Source organism: Oncorhynchus keta, chromosome 12 (genome assembly GCF_023373465.1).
Source record: "Oncorhynchus keta strain PuntledgeMale-10-30-2019 chromosome 12, Oket_V2, whole genome shotgun sequence".
Taxonomy (NCBI): domain Eukaryota; kingdom Metazoa; phylum Chordata; class Actinopteri; order Salmoniformes; family Salmonidae; genus Oncorhynchus; species Oncorhynchus keta.
This window is the reverse complement of record NC_068432.1, coordinates 38,769,955-38,788,609: the sequence shown is the minus strand read 5'-3', so window position 1 is coordinate 38,788,609 and position 18,655 is coordinate 38,769,955. Positions and strand designations below refer to the sequence as shown.

The 18,655-nt window shown below is 43.3% G+C and overlaps 1 protein-coding gene across 2 annotated transcripts; it reads right to left on the bottom strand.

The window, feature by feature from the left end:
- Window positions 1-33: 33 nt before the first annotated feature.
- Window positions 34-18,528, bottom strand: LOC118391604 (N-alpha-acetyltransferase 25, NatB auxiliary subunit-like). Of its 2 annotated transcripts, none has more exons than XM_052458222.1 (23): window positions 18,505-18,528; window positions 16,100-16,185; window positions 15,727-15,865; window positions 14,498-14,616; window positions 10,531-10,605; window positions 10,254-10,440; window positions 10,017-10,128; window positions 9,767-9,856; window positions 9,009-9,181; window positions 8,057-8,169; window positions 7,724-7,931; window positions 7,459-7,548; window positions 7,094-7,274; window positions 5,013-5,112; window positions 4,761-4,912; window positions 4,526-4,651; window positions 4,209-4,452; window positions 3,930-4,053; window positions 3,687-3,752; window positions 3,425-3,522; window positions 2,699-2,809; window positions 2,446-2,595; window positions 34-2,343 (listed from the first exon to the last, which is right to left on the bottom strand). In XM_052458222.1, the coding sequence occupies exons 2-23, from the start codon at window positions 16,157-16,159 to the stop codon at window positions 2,221-2,223; spliced, it is 2,841 nt and encodes a 946-aa protein (XP_052314182.1). In that variant the 5' UTR covers window positions 16,160-16,185; window positions 18,505-18,528; the 3' UTR covers window positions 34-2,220. The 2 variants fall into 2 exon arrangements, with proteins under 2 accessions (XP_052314182.1, XP_052314181.1); XM_052458221.1 differs by lacking the exon at window positions 18,505-18,528 and adding an exon at window positions 18,360-18,473.
- Window positions 18,529-18,655: the final 127 nt, after the last annotated feature.

Genomic DNA, 18,655 nt, shown 5'->3' with positions numbered 1-18,655 from the left:
ATTTTCAGAGACAAACATTGATTCAAGACAAACTGATTTGTTCATTTTATATATGACATTCCAGTGTTTTTGTTTTCCATTTTATAGCAAAAGAGACAGGATGGGTATAAATTGATGGCACTCCAGATTGTCGACCACTTCGTTCTCAGCACCTCAATGAGTCCACTGACAGCATCTAGAGGGTCAGTGTGGGAGGATCAAACTGTTCAACGTCCACGTCTTGTTTAAAAAGGATCAAATAAACCAAAGCATATAGAGATCGATATTAGTCCGTCTCAGTGCCCTCGGCTGTAAACATGTCTACTAGTTTAGGTCTCTTCAATATCGCTGTAGCGTTACAGATTGAGCCAACATGCGTTTTGTTTTGCAGTCTCCCCTAAAAGATTTCCACATAATTTGGATAGCGTTCTAACTTCGCCCCCATGTGGTTGCTAGGTATCAACTACCAATCCAATAGGGGCTGGAAGTTATAGTGAGCTTTAATTGGTTAATAGCGTTGCGAGATCACAGAATTGCATAAAATTCAGCTTTCCCCAAATTTGATCCAACCATGTCCACGCTCCCTCGCCCCAAAGATGTGGAAATGCACTAACTCGAACATTGCCTTAAAATGTCAATCACACTGAATAGAGCCCTTAGTTTGCCTCCAGTTAGAAATGCATTGATTAGAACACATTTTAGACTGTTCCACAATGCTACTGGTCGTGACCCTAATGTATATCGGTAGCTAGCAGGTGAAATGCCATAAACGAGCAATGTTAAGAAACAACGACTATGTTAGAGAAGATCAAAACCGCAATATATCATTGGTAAATTGTGACCCATCTAATAATGAGTCATATTTGATGCTCTCGAATACGGCCATTGACAGTTTTGGTTAGTGAAATGAATTGCGGGAGATCATTGCAGAGAGATGAACCCTGAAGAGACAATGAAGGACTATTTCAAAAACATTTCCCATCTTCATTGCAAATCGGACACGTTGGTTGTCTCCTTCACATTTAGATATCTTAACTTTGGGTTTCAGCCATTGTCAGAGAACTGTTTTCCACAGCATTTAACACTAGCGCCTCTGAATAAACAGGTTGCATAACTATCGGTTTGTCTGGTTTCTCTCCTACAGTGTTAAAACAAACCATCCACTGACTTGTCCATTTTTAACTAAACCAGGCAAGCTACATATACTTTCCACCGACAGAATGCAAATACATTACTTTTCAGATTCAGGTATTCCAATAACTACAGAGGGTTTCAAACAAAGCAAACAAAAGGGGGAGTTTGGGATTGAAAGGCATGAACTGGTGAGGAAACCAACCAGAGGTGCAATGAGTTAGCCAGCTAACTGATAACCAGGTTCATTAAGAAAGCTAAACATCTATGTGCTTGAGTCAATTAGACTAAACTCATCTTTAAAAAAATATATATATTTAGGCAAGTTAGCTGGCTAACTCTTTGATCCTACCTTGTAGTATTCTAAACTGACCGATTAAGTCACTGGTTGCCCGGAGAGGAGTGCAGACAACTCGTTTCCCAGGTTGCTGGCTAAAAGTCAAGAGTTGGGGCCGCGTTCAGCTTTCCTTGCTTGTACAATACACCAAGAACCCTCTTTGTTCAGCTGTCCTCGTTTTCATACAGTAAGCTAAGCACCATCTCTGCCCCATTTGTTCTTACGAGCAGAAGAGTGTCACTGACAACAGTGGGCTGCCAGGTCAGGCTCGGGAGTCCAACATGAAAAACAGGAGCAGATCTTCTCATCTCACCATGGAAGCAACAGAGGCCGGGAAAAAACAACTAAGGGGAAAATGTTGCTTAGTTCTTATTTCAGTCACATTCAGTCAAGGAGTTGTTGCTGTGGTAGTTGATCTGTCATCTGCGGACTATGTACAATCATTTATTAGAGTAGATCTAAAATTGCTTATTTAGTATGTTTGAGGAGCTTCTCTGACATTATCACATATAATAAAGCGGAAATATCTGTGGTTCCTTGCTGAGAGAGAGAGCAGTGATGGTGGGAGTCCTGTGTTATATAAAGTGACACCCAGAGTGAGGGAGATGTGGAAAAGTAGAGGGAAGGCGAAGTGAAAGACTGTTGGTAGCAGGCAACACCTCCTTTGAGAGGAGCAGGGGGAGAAGGCTCTGTGTGTGGGGGGGGCAGTTAGATGAGGTGATCCACTATAATAGTGATAATTAGGTATGACAATATTGATTGAAGGGTGATGGTCAGAACTTGAGGCTCTTCAGCGAATCAGCTCTCTTCCTCAGTAGATCTCCCAGCTCCTGCAGCGAGCCAAGATAACTAGTCTGAACCTTGTCCATGGCTGCTCTGGTGAATCCACACTCCTCCTGGGAGACAGAGGGTAGAGACAGACAAAGATGTAAGGCAAGGTGGAGAGTAAGAACCATGAAACAAATCATACACACAGCTACCCACCCAGACCTACCAACCTGTGTCTGTGCGTGTCCCACCCCCAAGGTGAGTGCTGCTAGTTTGAGGGCTGTCAGGCTGGCCTCCTGCCCCTTCACATGATCTAGAGCCTGGGCCACAATGCCCTGTAGGTTGCTTGTCCACTCCTGGAAGCCACTCAGCACCACTGGCTATAGGGACAGAGGAAGGGGGCAGAGAGTTATTTGGCGAATGGGATGGTGTCAGAAGGGTTGTACGCGGACAAGGGGAGGATGAGACGGTAGTGAGTGTTACCATGGCTGTGCTGCTGTCTTTTTTCTTCTTCTTCTTCTTCTGTAGGCTGGACTTGAGAGGTCGCAGGACGCTGGCAGAGTAACTGGCCACCCACAGCACCACACACACAGTCTGACCAGGAAACATCACTATGTATTACACACACACACAGTCTGACCAGGAGACATCACCATGTATTACACACACACACACACACAGTCTGACCAGGAGACATCACCATGTATTACACACACACACAGTCTGACCAGGAGACATCACCATGTATTACACACACACACAGTCTGACCAGGAGACATCACCATGTATTACACACACACACACAGTCTGACCAGGAGACATCACCATGTATTACACACACACACAGTCTGACCAGGAGACATCACCATGTATTACACACACACATAGTCTGACCAGGAGACACCACCATCTATTACACACACACACACACACAGTCTGACCAGGAGACATCACCATGTATTACACACACACACAGTCTGACCAGGAGACATCACCATGTATTACACACACACACACACACACACACACACACACACACACACACACAGTCTGACCAGGAGACATCACCATGTATGACACACACAGTCTGACCAGGAGACATCACCATGTATTACACACACAGTTGCTGTGCATCTGCAGTATTTCTTATTATTACATTTCCATTTGAGCAATGTTTTAGTGATATATATTTAGAGCGACTACACTGACCTCGACAAAGAAGACCAGTGTTTCTAACAGGGAGGGCTGGGTCATCAATCTGCTGTTTTTCATCTCCAACACTTCTCCTTTACATCTGGATAACAGCTCTGGAGGGAGGAGGGGCACAGATCAGCATGGGGGAATAAGAAGGAACTACTACACCAGTGATACCTCGACTAGCAACCCGAAGCCATGATATTTCCTGTGGCTGACTACACAGTCATTATTACCATGGACCTGTTGTAATCTTTAAAGAGCTCTGATGTCTTACCTTGGAGTTGTACTATTAATGATTTGAAGGAGTTACAGATCTGGGTTTGGAGTTCTGACGAGTCATCTGGAAAGAGAAATTATAAAGAACATGACATCATTTCTCCCCTTCCTCTCTCTAGACTCCTCCCACTTCCCCACATCCCTCTCTTCCTCCATCGCTCTCCTCCCCAGTCCTGCTGCTTCTGTAGATGGACAGACGGTTGGAGGCCAGTGGTACAGAAGTCTACATCACTCATCTTACCCAGTCCAGTGGTCTCTAGTTCCTGAAGAGTCAGTGATAGTTGCAGAGCAGAGGCCTGACAGTGACAGCTGCCACTAGACAGAGCAGAGGCCAGGCGGGAGGAGGGAGGGCCCAGGAACGGGTACTAGAACAACACAACAACAGTTAGTGGTCCTGTGTGGCTCAGTTGGTAAGAGCATGGAGGTAGGTGGGTTCTGTTCATGCTGGGGCCATCCAGTATGCACTCAGGTAAACCAACTACCATATTACATTACACAGTTATTAGTGAAGCGTGTGTACCTGTGTCTGTTTCTCTGTGATCTGGGCTGCGGTCTGTAGTGTCAGGTCTAGCTGGGAGAGGAGGGTCTGGAGGGTGGAGCTTTTGGCCGATACACCATTCTCATTGGTCTTATCAGAGTTCCGTGATGAGGGGGCGTGTCTGAGCAGAGCCAATGAGGCGAGGAGGCGGAGCGTGAGAGAGCGAACCTTTAACCAGACCGACTCCTCCTCTAGAGACAGACGACGATGCTCCTCAGTCAGCTCCCTGGAACACACACACATTTTTACAGACTGGCATGGGTAAATATGTTGTGAACTTGTGACAAGTGTGTGTGTACCGGTCCTTGGGGTTCCAGCTGAAGAGGACCGTCAGGTCTCTGTTGTCCCTCATGTTGTCCCAGGGAATGTCATCCTCCTCAGGACACAGACCCATCGCCTTCACACTCTCCTCCAGACTTGATGTGCTAGAGCAACACAGGAATGTGTTACAGGTAGGTAGGTAGGGGTGTGTGTGTGTGTGTGTGTGTGTGTGTGTGTGTGTGTGTGTGTGTGTGTGTGTGTGTGTACTCTCACATGTCAGCCTCGGTGTACAAGTCCAATAACATCCTCTCGGTGCGGACCTGAGCGAAGTGCAGAGATTGGTTGAGCCGGGTTCTAAATGCTATGAATTCTGGGATTTTCTCAAACGCTCCATACTTATAGGCCTGGATTATGTACTCTGAGGTCTGGTGGAGGACAGAAAAGAGGAAACAAGGAAGAAGTGAGAAAATACAACTCATCAGAATATATGACATATTTAGGACATACTTAGAGCCAGGGACTCACATCTTTCTGGTTGGAGTGGAAAAACCTGAGGGAGAAGTTATAAGACTGGGAGGCTGCAGCAAACTGCCCCAACGACCCTGCATAACGAGTTAACAGATACCTGTGAGAGAGGAGAGAATAAGGATTACTGCATTGGTTATGGTAATCTTAATGTGTGTGTGTGTGTCAGCGTTTCTGTCAGAGCATTTTCATTTACTGGACCAAAAATGGTTGCGGTACCAGATTACGGCGTCCACCCAGTTCTCAGAATGACAGAAATACCATTTAGTTCATGGTGTCATGCATCTCGGATGCAACGGCGTGCGTCATTCTTACTGAATTCCCATGAGCAATTGGAAGATCTTAGAATACATAGGCAGCGCGTTGAATTAAATGACCAACATTATATAGTCTAATTAACTTATTCCTGTCTATACAGAAAGAAAGAAAATCATCAGAAATGTGGCTACTACACCAGAAAGCATTAGAGAATCAATAATTCTTAAATATTATTTTGCTGTGGATTGTTTTAAAAATCACAGCCTACAGTCAGAAGGGCCCGCAATTTGGGCAGAGCACGCGGCAAATACCAAATAGATGATCGTTGAGATGCGATCGTCGAGATGCGATCGTCAGTGAAAAGCATTTAGGCTCCGAGCCAGGCATATCGCAATATTTAAAAGTACAAATCGCCAAAAAACTGTTTGGAAAACAAATGACTATTGCTGTAAATGCCACTGTCAGCCAGAGAAATATGCTGAGAAGAATTATCACCACAGCAAGCAAGGTACTTGGAGTCACAGACAGGCCTAGATGAGATCTTTAAGGTCAGGGCCCTCCGCAAGGCTCACAAAATCATTCTAGACCCAAGCCACCCCCTGTACCCAGACTTTGAACTACTCCCCTCTGGGCGCAGGTATAGGGCACCCCTCATCAGGAAAAACAGAACGAGACAATCATTTGTTCCAGGTGTGATCTCCCTCCTAAATAGCTCGGGCCAATGTTCCTATCGACTCAGTAAGGCCAGCAGGCTAGTCTTTTTTCATTTTTTTATGTTTTATTGGTATGTAACTTATGAAAGTTGTATTGTCAATTTTGTATTTAAAGGCCACTTTAAACGTGTACTTGATACTGCAACAACATTTCCCCATGGGGACAATAAAGTAAGTAAGTAAAGAGAAGACAGTGAAAAGAAACCAATCTGTCTTAGTTATCAAAAGTCTCAACTTAATTGAGCAATCTTATTGGCACCAGCGAAGAACATTGGCCATATCCCCGGTGAGTGTGCATATTCACCGTCTGTGTCAGTGCCACCTTTGTTAGTTTCTGGACAATCATTTTCTCCTCCAGCTTAGATGGATATCATATTGTATTTGTGTCTCCCCTTTTAGTTGGCCTTTATATGGATCAGACAACGTTGTTATTGATCTGATAGTCAGTGTCAGCAGAGTAGGATACCATGTCATTTATGTGGGGCGGTAGCCTAGTGGCGTTGGACTAGTAACCGGAAGGTTGCAAGTTCAAACCCCCGAGGTGACATGGTACAAACCCCCGAGCTGACAAGGTCTGTCGTTCTGCCCCTGAACAGGCAGTTAACCCACTGTTCCTAGGCCGTCATTGAAAATAAGAATTTGTTCTTAACTGACTTGCCTAGTTAAATAAAGGTTAATAAAGGTCTCCAGTCATTAAAAACAGCTTGGCTTTTCAAATCAATATATAGGATAAAATGCATTATTTCTCAATGGGATTTTATTATTTTATTTCAAATCTAAATTGTTCATTTTTTGGGGGGGCCAAAAGCCGGCCATTACCAGTTCACGGAAACCCTGGGGTGTGTGTATTACTATCCTAATGGGTACCGGAAGTCCCCACATGGATAGTGAAACAAGGAAAATCCTCCCTCCCTGGTCCCCCATGAGGACAAAGACTATATTAGGCACAGGGGTTAGGTTTAGGGTTAGAATTAGGCTTAGGGGTTGGCTTTACAATTAGGTGTTAGGTTTATTGTAAGGAGTTAAGGGAAATAGGATTTTGAATGGAAATCTATTTTAGCTCACAAGGATAGTAAAACTTGTGAGTGTGTGTGTGTACTAGAGACCCACCCTATGGTGTCGTGCTGTACGTGCTTGGCATCCAGACTGGAGTAGAGGTCCACTACGGGCTGGAAGGCTCCGAGGTGACAGAAAAGAAGCAGCAGCAGTAGTTTGAACTGAGCGTTGGAGGGACTGTAGGACAAACCCTCCTCTAATACTCCTAGACACTGCCACAGCATGTTCTCATCGCCTAACACGCACAGAGACACACACAGTATGTTAACAAACAGAGAAACCAAGAGCGAGAGAGGGAAAGAGGCAGAGAGTGAAAGGCAGGGAGACAGAGAGAAAGAGGCAGAGAGAGGCAAAGAGAGAGGCAGAGAGAGAAGGCAGGTAGGTGAGAGAAAGAGAGAAAAATTAAGAAGATGACTCACCAGTTTCTGTCCAGAGGTCGATGTAGACGTGAGCGACCATGAGACAGTATGTATCAGAGAACTGGAGCTCCGTCTTCAGACACGACTTCCCTGTTTTACACACACACACACACACACACACTAATGTCAGAAACTATTTTCTGGTTCTTCACAAAATTGCCATTGCATCTCTTCCAGCAGTTTTTAAGCTAGATGCATCACATTTTGGATGGTTAGACGGAAAGGGATAGATAAAGATAGGGACCGATAGAATGGCTGTCCTTACCAAACTGTAGTCCATAGTGGTAGTGGGCTTTGAGTTCTGTGATGAGGCATAGTTTGCCCTCTGTGTCTAGAGTGTGTTGCAGTCCCAGCACCCGGCTCAGCTGACACACACACAGGTGTCTCTGCAACGCCTTCGTATCCCCCGGAAACCCAAAGCCATCCTCACCCACCTCCCCCAACGGAACCAACTCCCCCAGACGTTTTTTAAACTACAGGGAGGAGGAGAGGAAGAGAGAGAATAGGAGAGGGAAGGAGAGGAGCAGAATTGTCCAACTCATCAGGGGCTTGGTGATAGATTCCCACTACTGGTGGTGTTCTGCAGGTGTGTGTGTACCTGTGTGTGTTGCTCAGGGGGAAGTAGGTGTAAATATATCTTCAGGTCTGTAATACAGCAGGGTTTGTCTCCAAACTTCCCAAAGAACTGAAGCATCAACTCCAACGGATCTCCTGTAGACAACCAATAAACACACAATGCAAATAAACTGTCAACAGCCAAGGAAACTGTAGGGTGAACTGTAGGGTGTGCGTTAGTGCTTTCTGAGGTTGGTTCGGTCTCGGTTCATCAATTTAAAAATCCTCACGGTTTTCAATATCGGTTTCAATCATCATTTTTAGACAAATGCATTATGTGGGTTAAATGGTATAGCACAAAATACAACTATTAAGTTGAATAAAAGTCCCATGATGGTAGTGACTGCCCATTACAGCTTATCCCTTATTAACTATCATTCATTTACTTTAATTAAATATTTCAGTTTGTGTACATTACATTTGTTTTATTTGATGACTTTATTTAATTCCAAGTCATCGCATCTCTATAGAGCTGCTGCCCATGTCAGACAAAATCACTATTTTAGTAGTTCTTCGAAAGTATACATACTTTTCTGACTGCTGAATACCAACTATCAATCACTTAGATCATGTGCAGTATGTTCAGGTAGAAAAAATCCAAAGCAACTGCTTTCTGCCCCTCTCTTTCCCTCTTGATTGCGCGTTGTCTCCGTGTGTGCTCAACACCACTGAGGTATAAGAAGCTCCATACAGATCGGACAAGTAGGCGGACGCGCAACGGATTATGGTCCTTGTAGTTAATTACCACATTTTCTGCGCTAAACTATGTAGAATATTGGCCTTTTGGAAACTACAAATCCCTACTACATTGCACAGTTCGATCTGATCTCTAGAGAAACTGTGCATCGAGCTCACAGAAAAACAAATGCAATTCAAATAATTGAACCGAGTTCCAAAAATAACAGCAGCACAAGTGTGTGTTTGTGTGTGTGTACCTAGCTCTTTCTCATCAGGACAGCCCCTCTGTCTCAGTCTGTGTATGAGTTCCAGGCAGGCCATGTAGGGACCTCTGAGAGGACGAGAATCCTTCTTGTCCTCCTCCTCCATCCTGTCCACCACAAACTTCACTGCCTCCGCCACAGTGGTCTGCACTGGACCCTCCACACAGCTAGAGAAAGAAGGGGAGGCAAAGAAGATAGTTTGTTTGATCAGCCCATCTCTTCTACGAGGTAAAACTTCCACCAAGAGCAGAATCTCTAACAAGCAATGGCAAATGTATTCATATTTACTTCCCTAGCCTACTCGACGCACCTCCTATGAAAGACTTCCTCATGTGCCATTGCTCTCCTGTTCCATTGGCTTTCATATCAACTATCCTTCATTGTCCAGAAGCCAAAAGCACAATCCTAATCATATTAGCAACCCATCCTAGTTGTTGCATCTTTAGATCACCCCCTCTTTCTAAGTTTCGAATGGAGATTTTCAACAATGTCATATATAGAACCGCTCTCATCAGGTGTAACGTTTAGAATGGACTTTTCCCGTGAATTGCATTTTAGCAAATGTTTGAAAATTACATTTTAGTTTCTGCTTCATTACAGGAGTCGAATGTTCTGTGAAGTTGCATTACCATAATCTAAATGTGATTTCTGTCATTTTGAGCACAGTGGGTGGATGCCGTAATGGGTCCGGTAAATTAAAATCTTCCCGGTCACGTTGTCCTAACCGAAACCCTGACATACACAGTACTCACTGCTCTTCCTCATTAGGTGGGATCCAGGACTTGTCCATGAGATGGAAAAGAGAGTCAAAGTAGGAGAGATAGAACTGCCAATCATCAGGACTGTAGAGAGATTGAGAAAGAGGAGAGGGGAGGGGGAAGGGAAGAGAACAAGAGAAAGGGGGAGAGAAAGAGAGAGGGGAGAGAAATAAAAACCAACTTTGTAAGAGCAATGCTGAAGTGTGTGCATAAATGTGAGTTTGATATAAATGTGTGTACTCACTTTTTGAGCAGTAGCTTGTAGGACAGAGCGTTGCATTCAGGCCAGAGCTGCAGTCGTTGGTACATCATCATACACTTATTCTCCCTGCTCTGCAACTCACTGGTCAACTTCTCTATGAGACGGCAAACATACACAGAGTGAGTAGAAAGACAAGTCACACAGCGAACAACCCAGAAGCTGTACAAATTGTCTCTTGAGTCTCTCACACACGCACACAGAATCTCTGTCCATTCTTACCTCCCAGTGGACCGCGGACCATGTCCAGAGCCTCCACATACTTCCCCAGCCGCTCCAGGATCATAAAGTACAGTTGAACCTCAGCCTCAGCCTCGATCTTCTCCTCCTTCACCATCTTCTCCACCATGCGTTCAGCCAGGGGCAGGAACATGGTCTGGGCCAACTTCTCATCCTGCGCAGAGATGGCCTGAAACACACACAGAAAGTAAACAAACACAGTCACACAGACAGACTCACAGTCAATCAAGCTTTATATTTAGTGAGAGAGCATGCCTACCTGCATGACCAGACTCATGACAGACCAGAAGTAGTAGGGGTTCTTAGGAACGGTCTTATACAAGGCCATCCCCGCCTAGCGAGCCAGACAAACAGAACAATAGAAAAGAACACATGACATAGTATTTGTTGACATCATGGGAATATTGAAGACACTAGTTAGGGGTACTTAAACCCTTTGACACGTACAATCACATATTCGCAATCATTGTTGACTGGTCCCTGCAGCGTACCATCACAAATACAGTGCATTCAGACCACTTAACTTTTTCCACATTTCAAATCAAAGTTTGTCACGTGTGCCGAATACAACAGGTGTAGACAGTGAAATGCTTACTTACAGGCTCTAACCAATAGTGCAAAAAAGGTATTAGGTGAACAATAGGTTAATAAAGAAATAAAACAGTAAAAAGACAGGCTATATACAGTAGCGAGGCTATAACAGTAGCGAGGCTACATACAGACACAGATTAGTCAGGCTGATTGAGGTAGTATATACATGCAGATATGGTTAACTTCTTATGGCTGCAGGGGCAGTAATGAGTAGCTTGGATGAAAGGTGCCCAGAGTAAACAGCCTGCTCCTCAGTCTCAGTTGCTAATATATGCATATTATTATTAGTATTGGATAGAAAACATAGAAGTTTCTAAAACTGTTTGAACGATATCTGTGAGTATAACATAACTCATATGGCAGGCAAAAACCTGAGAAGAAATCCAAACAGATAGTGAGAAATCTGAGGTTGGTCGATTTTCAACTCGGGCCCTATTGAATTCAGATTGGGATATGAATGAAGTTGCACTTCCTATGGCTTCCACTAGATGTCAACCATCTTTAAAAACTTGAATGAGGCTTCTACTGTGTTGTGGGACTGAATAAGAGCCGAATGAGTCAGGTTACTGGCAGAGAGCCATTTCCTGGTCACGCGCATTCCACATGGTATAGACTTGCGTTCTGTTGCTCCTGTAGACACAAAGGAATTCTCCGGTTGGAACTTTATTGAAGATTTATGATAAAAACATCCTATTGATTGATTCTATACTTAGTTTGAAATGTTTCTTCGACCTGTAATATAACTTTTTGAAGTTTTTGTCCAAAGTCTTTGTCCAAACGCACAAGCGTTTGGATGTGTACCTAACGCTAACAAAAGTAGCTACATGGACATAAATAACGGGCATTATCGAACAAATCAAGCATTTATTGTGGAACTGCTATTCCTGGGAGTGCATTCTGATGAAGATCAAAGGTAAGGGAATATTTATCATGTAATTTCTGGTTTCTGTTGACTCCAACATGCCGGCTAATTTCATTAATTTTCTGAGCGCCGTCTCAGATTATTGCATGGTTTGCTTTGAAAAAGTTTTGTTGAAATCTGACACAGCCGTTGCATTAAGGAGAGGTATATTTATAATTCCATGTGTATATTATCATCTACATTTATGATGAGTATTTCTGTTGTATCGATGCGGCTATGCAAAAATCACTGGATGTTTTTGGAACTAGTGAACGTAACGTGCCAATGTACACTCAGATTATTTTATATAAATATAAACATTCAAACAAAACATACATGTATTGTGTAACATGAAGTCCTATGAGTGTCATCTGATGAAGATCATCAAAGGTTCAAATGTTAAGGACTCTTGGAAGATTAGTCAAAATGTGGACTAAAAGAGATCCTAATAAAATCCAAATCAAATCAAAGGTTAGTGATTCATTTTATCTCTTTGTGCTTTTTGTGACTCCTCTCTTTGGCTGGAAAATGGCTGTGTTTTTCTGTGGCTTGGTGGTGACCTAACAATCGTTTGTGGTGCTTTCGCTGTAAAGCATATTTGAAATCAGACACTGTGGTGGGATTAACAACAAGATTACCTTTAAAACGGTATAAGATACATACATGTATGTTTGAGGAATTTTAATTATGAGATTTCAGTTGTTTTGAATTTGGCGTCCTACACTTTCACTGGCTGTTGTCATATCATCCCGTTGACAGGATTGCAGCCCTAAGAAGTTAGTGACTATGCATATATGATGAACAGAGAGTAGGAGTAGCGTAAGAGAGGATTTGTTGGGTGGTGGGTGGGACACAATGCAGTTAGCCCGGTTAGCCAATGTGCAGGAGCACTGGTTGGTTGGCCCAATTGAGGTAGTATGTACATAAATATATAGTTAAAGTGACTATGCAGATATGATAAACAGAGTAGCAGCAGCGTAAAAAGAGGGATTGGGGGGGGTTGTTGCATTACAGCACTGGGAGACTAGTCACATGACAGCCCGCTTGGAGTTTAGCAAATGTATTAAAAGTAAAACAGAAATACATTATTTACATAAGTATTCAGACCCTTTGCTATGAGACTTGAAATTAAGCTCAGGTGCATCCTCTTTCCATTGATAATCCTTGACGTTTCTACAACATTTATGCAGCATTGAAGGTCCTCAAGAACACAGTGGCCATCATTCTTAAACGGAAGAAGTTTGGAACCAGCAAGATTCTTCCTAGAGCTGGCCGCCCGGCCAAACTGAGCAATCGGGGGAGAACGGCCTTGGTCAAGGACGTGACCAAGAACCGGATGGTCACGCTGACAGAGCTCCTGAGTTCCTATGTGGAGATGGGAGAACCTTCCAGAAGGACCACCATCTCTGCAACACTACATCAATCAACCTGATCGAACATCTCTGGAGAGACCTGCAAATAGCTGTGCAGCAACGCTCCCCATCCAAACTGACATAGCTTGAGCGGATATGCAGAGAAGAATGGGAGAAACTCCCAAAATACAGGTGTGCCAAGCTTGTAGCGTCATACCCAAGAAGAATCAAGGCTGTAATCGCTGCTTTTTGCTTTGTCATTATGGGGTAATGTGTGTAGATTGAGGGGGGAAAAAAAATATTTAATAGCATTTTTGAATAAGGCTGTAACCTAACAAAATGTGGAAAAAGTCAAGGGGTCTGAACACTTCCTGAAGGTACTGTACATTTGGTATGCTACAGTAGAAACGACAACACAATATACAGAAAATAAAGCCCTTACTTTGGTAGGAACGCACACATGTCCAAAGTCTCATTTGTAAGGAAACTACAATGAAGGTAATGCGGTCGCCGGCCAGATAATGTGCTGGGGGAAAAAGTTTGTGCAATCCTGTTCTGACTAGAGATGCAGAATGTCTTCATACTTGATCTGGGGAAACACTGGGGAAGTGCTTGGGCTCTCGTTGAGGAGAGAAGTTTGTTGAGAGAAGTTTGTCCGACTCAGTAAAGCCTCAAATATAAATGATCTGCAACAGTGAAATGGGCTACTTCTTATGTGAATTAATGAGGCGGGACACACCTCAAATCAAACTGTTAGAAAACTAGTTCGAAATTAATTAGAAATTGACAAGTTGAAACAGATAATTGGCAGGCAGTGTGGCTTGGTTTGAGGGCAGCCTGTCTTGTTGGGTAACAATCACATTTTGCAACAGTGAGTGCATTCTGACATCACGCACATAAAAAAACCTCACACTGAGGAAACCGTTAGAGATATTTGGAACTTATGCGTGAAAAGGTTCATTAAAGCAGTTGTATTTAATGCTTGTGGAAAAGCTGGGGAAGTGTGTGTGTGTGTGTGTGTGTGTGTGTGTGTGTGTGTGTGTGTGTGTGTGTGTGTGTGTGTGTGTGTGTGTGTGTGTGTGTGTGTGTGTGTGTGTGTGTGTGAGAAAGGGGGATATCTAGTCAGTTGTACAACTGAATGCCTTCAACTGAAGTGTCTTCCGCATTTAACCCAACCCCTCTGAATCAGAGAGGTGTGGGGGGCTTCCTTAAATCGACATCAACATCTTCGGCGCCCGGGGAACAGCGAGTTAATTGCTTTGCTCAGGGGCAGAACGACAGATTTTTACCCTGTCAGTTCAGGGATTAGATCCAGTAACCTTTCGGTTACTAGTCCAATGCTCTAACCACTAGACTGTCTGTGTGTGTCTGCATTTTCTGACCTGCTGCATCTTCTTGTACTCTCCAACACGGGCGTAGGCCATGAACAGGTGAGAGTGATACTCCTCGCTGAGGGGAACCTTCTTCACCGCAGCTTCATACAGCTTAGTCACCAACTCAGCTACAGAGAGGGAATGGGGAGAGTCAACATCACAACATCTAAGGCCTTTGCAGACTGTATAGCAGCTTCAGTCTTTTACAATCATCACATTACACTGTGCGATGTAATCAAATGAAAATATTGATAACCTGGCCAGACTGCACAATTTGCTTCAGTTCTGTCATCAAATTCTACGATTGGCTTGAGAGTCTACGTAGGATGTTAACTGCAGCGGTGTATTTGATCTGCGCATCTGCCAGCACCAGCAGAGCAAGCCACTCTTCATGCTTATGCGCAAGTTTGGAAAAAAATTAAAGTGTGCATAGTTTTCAAATAACTGTATATGTCCGAACTCAGAGTCAAATAGGCTTACCCAAAATAGCATGCTTTGATTGGTGAGTTTGTGCATTTATCAAAATCCCATCGGGTAGCCTGATTTCAGATTATTAAGGAAATCATTCTTCTTGCACAGCATGTAAATGTTTAAATTGAACTATTGTATTAATCTGACTATTCACAATAATGTGCATACTTAGTGCCGGCCATGTTCCTATTGGTCAGTCACCAGGATCGGCTCGTAACACCAGCCACACTATACGATAAATGCGAAACAATTCTGACACTGCCAGAACTTTGTCGGAGCCTACGACCGCACACAGTGGTACATAAAAGTTGTCAGACCCCGACCCTGTCACACTGAACGAGCCAAGACGTCTGACAGTCGTTTACGACCTACGAATTTGTCAACAAATTGGAAATTTTGTCTGGGACAGAGAAATCATAGTATAAGATGGCTAAAATCTTACAGTCTATGGGGGCGCTTTAAAGATAATTCAGAGAGTTGTGTGGATGTGTGCGTGTTTGGTTTTACTGCCTTTGTGGAAAACAAAAGTACTCAAAAGGATAGTAAAACAAGAAAAATCTGGAAAATTGGGGACATTTCACTGGTCCCCTAAAGGAAAAAGCCTATTTTAGGCTCAGGGGTTAGTGTTAGGTTTAGGGTTACGGAAAATAGGATTTTTAATGGGAATCAATTGTTTGGTCCCCAGAAGGATAGTACAACAAATATGTGTGTGTGTGTGTGTGTGTGTGTGTGTGTGTGTGTGTGTGTGTGTGTGTGTGTGTACTCACGGCGGTGCATCTCTCTGTACAGTATAGTGAGAGCCTGTAATGAGTTATCATCGGTGGGTTCGAGTGTCGCCACCTCCTGGGCCAGGCTAAATGCTTCATCCTGCTTTCCTGTTCGCTGCAGACCGATGGCTTTCAACACCTGGCGAGAGGGATCTGCCTGAGTAACATGCCACCATCATCATCGTAGGGGGTAGAGGTTAGGGGCAGGGTTTTAGGTAAGGCCTAGGGGGTCAGGTATGGATATAAGTGCTTGTCTCTCTTTCAGTCATTAACCCAACTTGATTTACAGCTGCTAGCGAGCAGTTTTTGACCAGACCAGGAAAAGCTCTGGGCTCCATCTTGGGCCCTAAATACAACCGAGAGTCCCACCCACCTTGGCACAGTGCAGGTCCTTGTGTTTCTTCAGCAGTTTGTCAGCTTGCTGGATGGCCATCTTGTTGTTGCCATTGTCCAGGTAGTCTGAAGGGAGATAACATTACAGAATCAGTTATAGTACTGTATGGAGTAGGTAAACACATACACACCCACCCCAGCCCAGTCCCACCCAAGGAGAAAGGGAGTTATTCCTTGTATTTCTCTACAAACCATTCATGGAGTACTAAGACCTGTCAGCAACCAAATTGTAATATAAACTTGCACACTGATTTAAATAATTTAACCAAAGCCATTATCAGGCTCTGGAAGTAGTTTCTAAAATGTGGAATGTCCAATCAAAAACACATATTTTTAACCAATGGGTAAAATAATATGTTAATTGTGTAAATAATCATCTAAAACAACCAATGGTCCAAACCTCATGTTTCTAACATAATAACCTTTAAAACATTATTGAAGTTTTTCCCTTGTAGGATGACCAAAATTGAAAAGTGATCAAAAATAAGGACAGTTGCACAGCATAGCGTAAACTATGCTGTGCGAGATTAAAGACTACCTGACAGGCTCACTTTCCCGTTGAACTCGTCATCATTCTTCTCGAATAAGCAGGTAAGATAGATATTGATTTTGAGACATGACATGTAGTATTTCTTTGTTTTAGTATACACCTTTTTATATTTCATGAAAAATTCCTGTTGTGTTTTTGAAGATTTCTCACAAAAACAAGCAGATCTCTGAAATGTCAACTGGGCGTACCATAAGCTTTTTTTCCTAAGTCTTTTATATGTAATTCACATCGTCATGCAAATGTAGCTTCTTTCTTTTTTTACAGAGCACACACAAAGACAAGCACGCACACAGTCCCTTTCATAGGGCAAGTTGGGGTCTAGACTTCAGGGCAACTGGATGCCAAAATGAACCCTGCCAGATAGACACACAGTGCTCTCCAGCTACACTATGTCATCAGCCCAAACGACAGCCAGGCCAACATCATTATGTCTCGTGTTGGCCATCAGGGTTTCCCCATTCTTCATAAACCAAATGTCTCTAGATCAGCATCAATTTATATATCTACACCCATACAGCAGGAATATTTTTCTGGTGTACAACAGGTATATTTTCATTGTGTCCAGTGTCCACTCACTGACAGCCTCTGTCAACTGATGATAATCAACTCCACATGATTTCAGCAGAGCTTTTGAGGAATGGGAAACAGAGAGAAAGCTGAGAGACCAAACAGAAGTCTCAACGATGAATGTAATTAGAGCAGTTTGAAAATAAATCTAGCTAGCTATCTATATGATATAATACGACACTAGAATGTCATCGAATGGCCCAAATCAAAGGCTACAACACAACCATGCATATCAAGCTAGCCAACCTTAATCCTCTTAAACCCATCTGACACATGACAGCTAGCTAACCATGATCATTGATCTGTAGTTATAGCCTTCATACTTTGTAGCTAGATAACAAATTAGTTAACAGAGTTGGCATCAGCATCAGAGACACGAAATCAACAACACCCGCTAATAAAAACTAATCTAACCAGCTATTTAGGTAGCATCACAACTACTGCCTTGTAACGTTAATAGCCAAACCATGGCATCCCGTTCCAGAGAGCTAAATTAGCATCTAATGGTAACTTAGATAGCTACCGAGTTAACTGACGGTAAAACGCATCCGACCAATGTGTGTAATACACCCCGGTGTATCTGACCAACTAACTAGTTAGCTTAAACATAGTTGCTGATATTTCTGTGGCATGCAAAACTATTTGTAATAACGTTAAGACTCAGATCCATCACTGTTTCTACATGCTAACATAGCTAAGCCTTAGTTAATTAGCTGTTAAATCTGTAAGTCGCTCTGGATAAGAGCGTCTGCTAAATGACTTAAATGTTAAATGTAAATGTAAATCAAAGAGACCTGAATTTAGCAAGTGGGAGAGACTAATCGCTTAAACTATTTTAGGGTGTAGTTCAAAGCAAAGCTGTTTCCTCGTGCATTGAATAACGGTGGGCAAAATATCTGCAGTTGTGCGCTGTCAGAATTGTGCTGACATCCACTCAAGCCAAGGTGCACGGTCATTCGGCGCTGCAGGCGAATTGAGTCCGGGGATGGGACTTGGGGCCCCTGGTGCTGCCCAGCGAGTCCCAGACACAAGCTACTGATCAGATGACTGCTCTGGTACGTCGATAAACAATGACAACACATTTAACCAGACACAAATGTGCTGTTTCCTTGCGAATTGTTACCGTAAATGGGTCTAAGTCTCCGGTCGTTAGGGTCTTGCACATTGCCTCTAGCCGCCATGTTGGAGGTTACCAGTATATGTCTGAGCATGCGCGGTCGCATCAAACCGGCAGGAATTAAAAGGGGCAGTACATATTTTTTTCTCACCTTTATTTAACCCGGTAGGCTGTCAGGCTCTCATTTAGAACTGCGACCTGGCAAAGATAAAGCAAAGCAATGCGACACAAACAACAACACAGAGTTACACATGGAATAAACAAGCATACAGTCAATAATACAATAGAAGAAGTCTATATAC

Excerpts from the sequence above, each read along its gene's own strand:
- LOC118391604 (XM_052458221.1), bottom strand. The coding sequence starts at position 18,459 with ATGCGACCGCGCATGCTCAGACATATACTGGTAACCTCCAACATGGCG. Across the intron at positions 9,857-10,016 it reads TACAAGCTACTGCTCAAAAA|TCCTGATGATTGGCAGTTCT; the intron begins GTGAGTACACAC and ends ATCTCTCTACAG. Across the intron at positions 2,596-2,698 it reads AAGACAGCAGCACAGCCATG|CCAGTGGTGCTGAGTGGCTT; the intron begins GTAACACTCACT and ends CTGTCCCTATAG.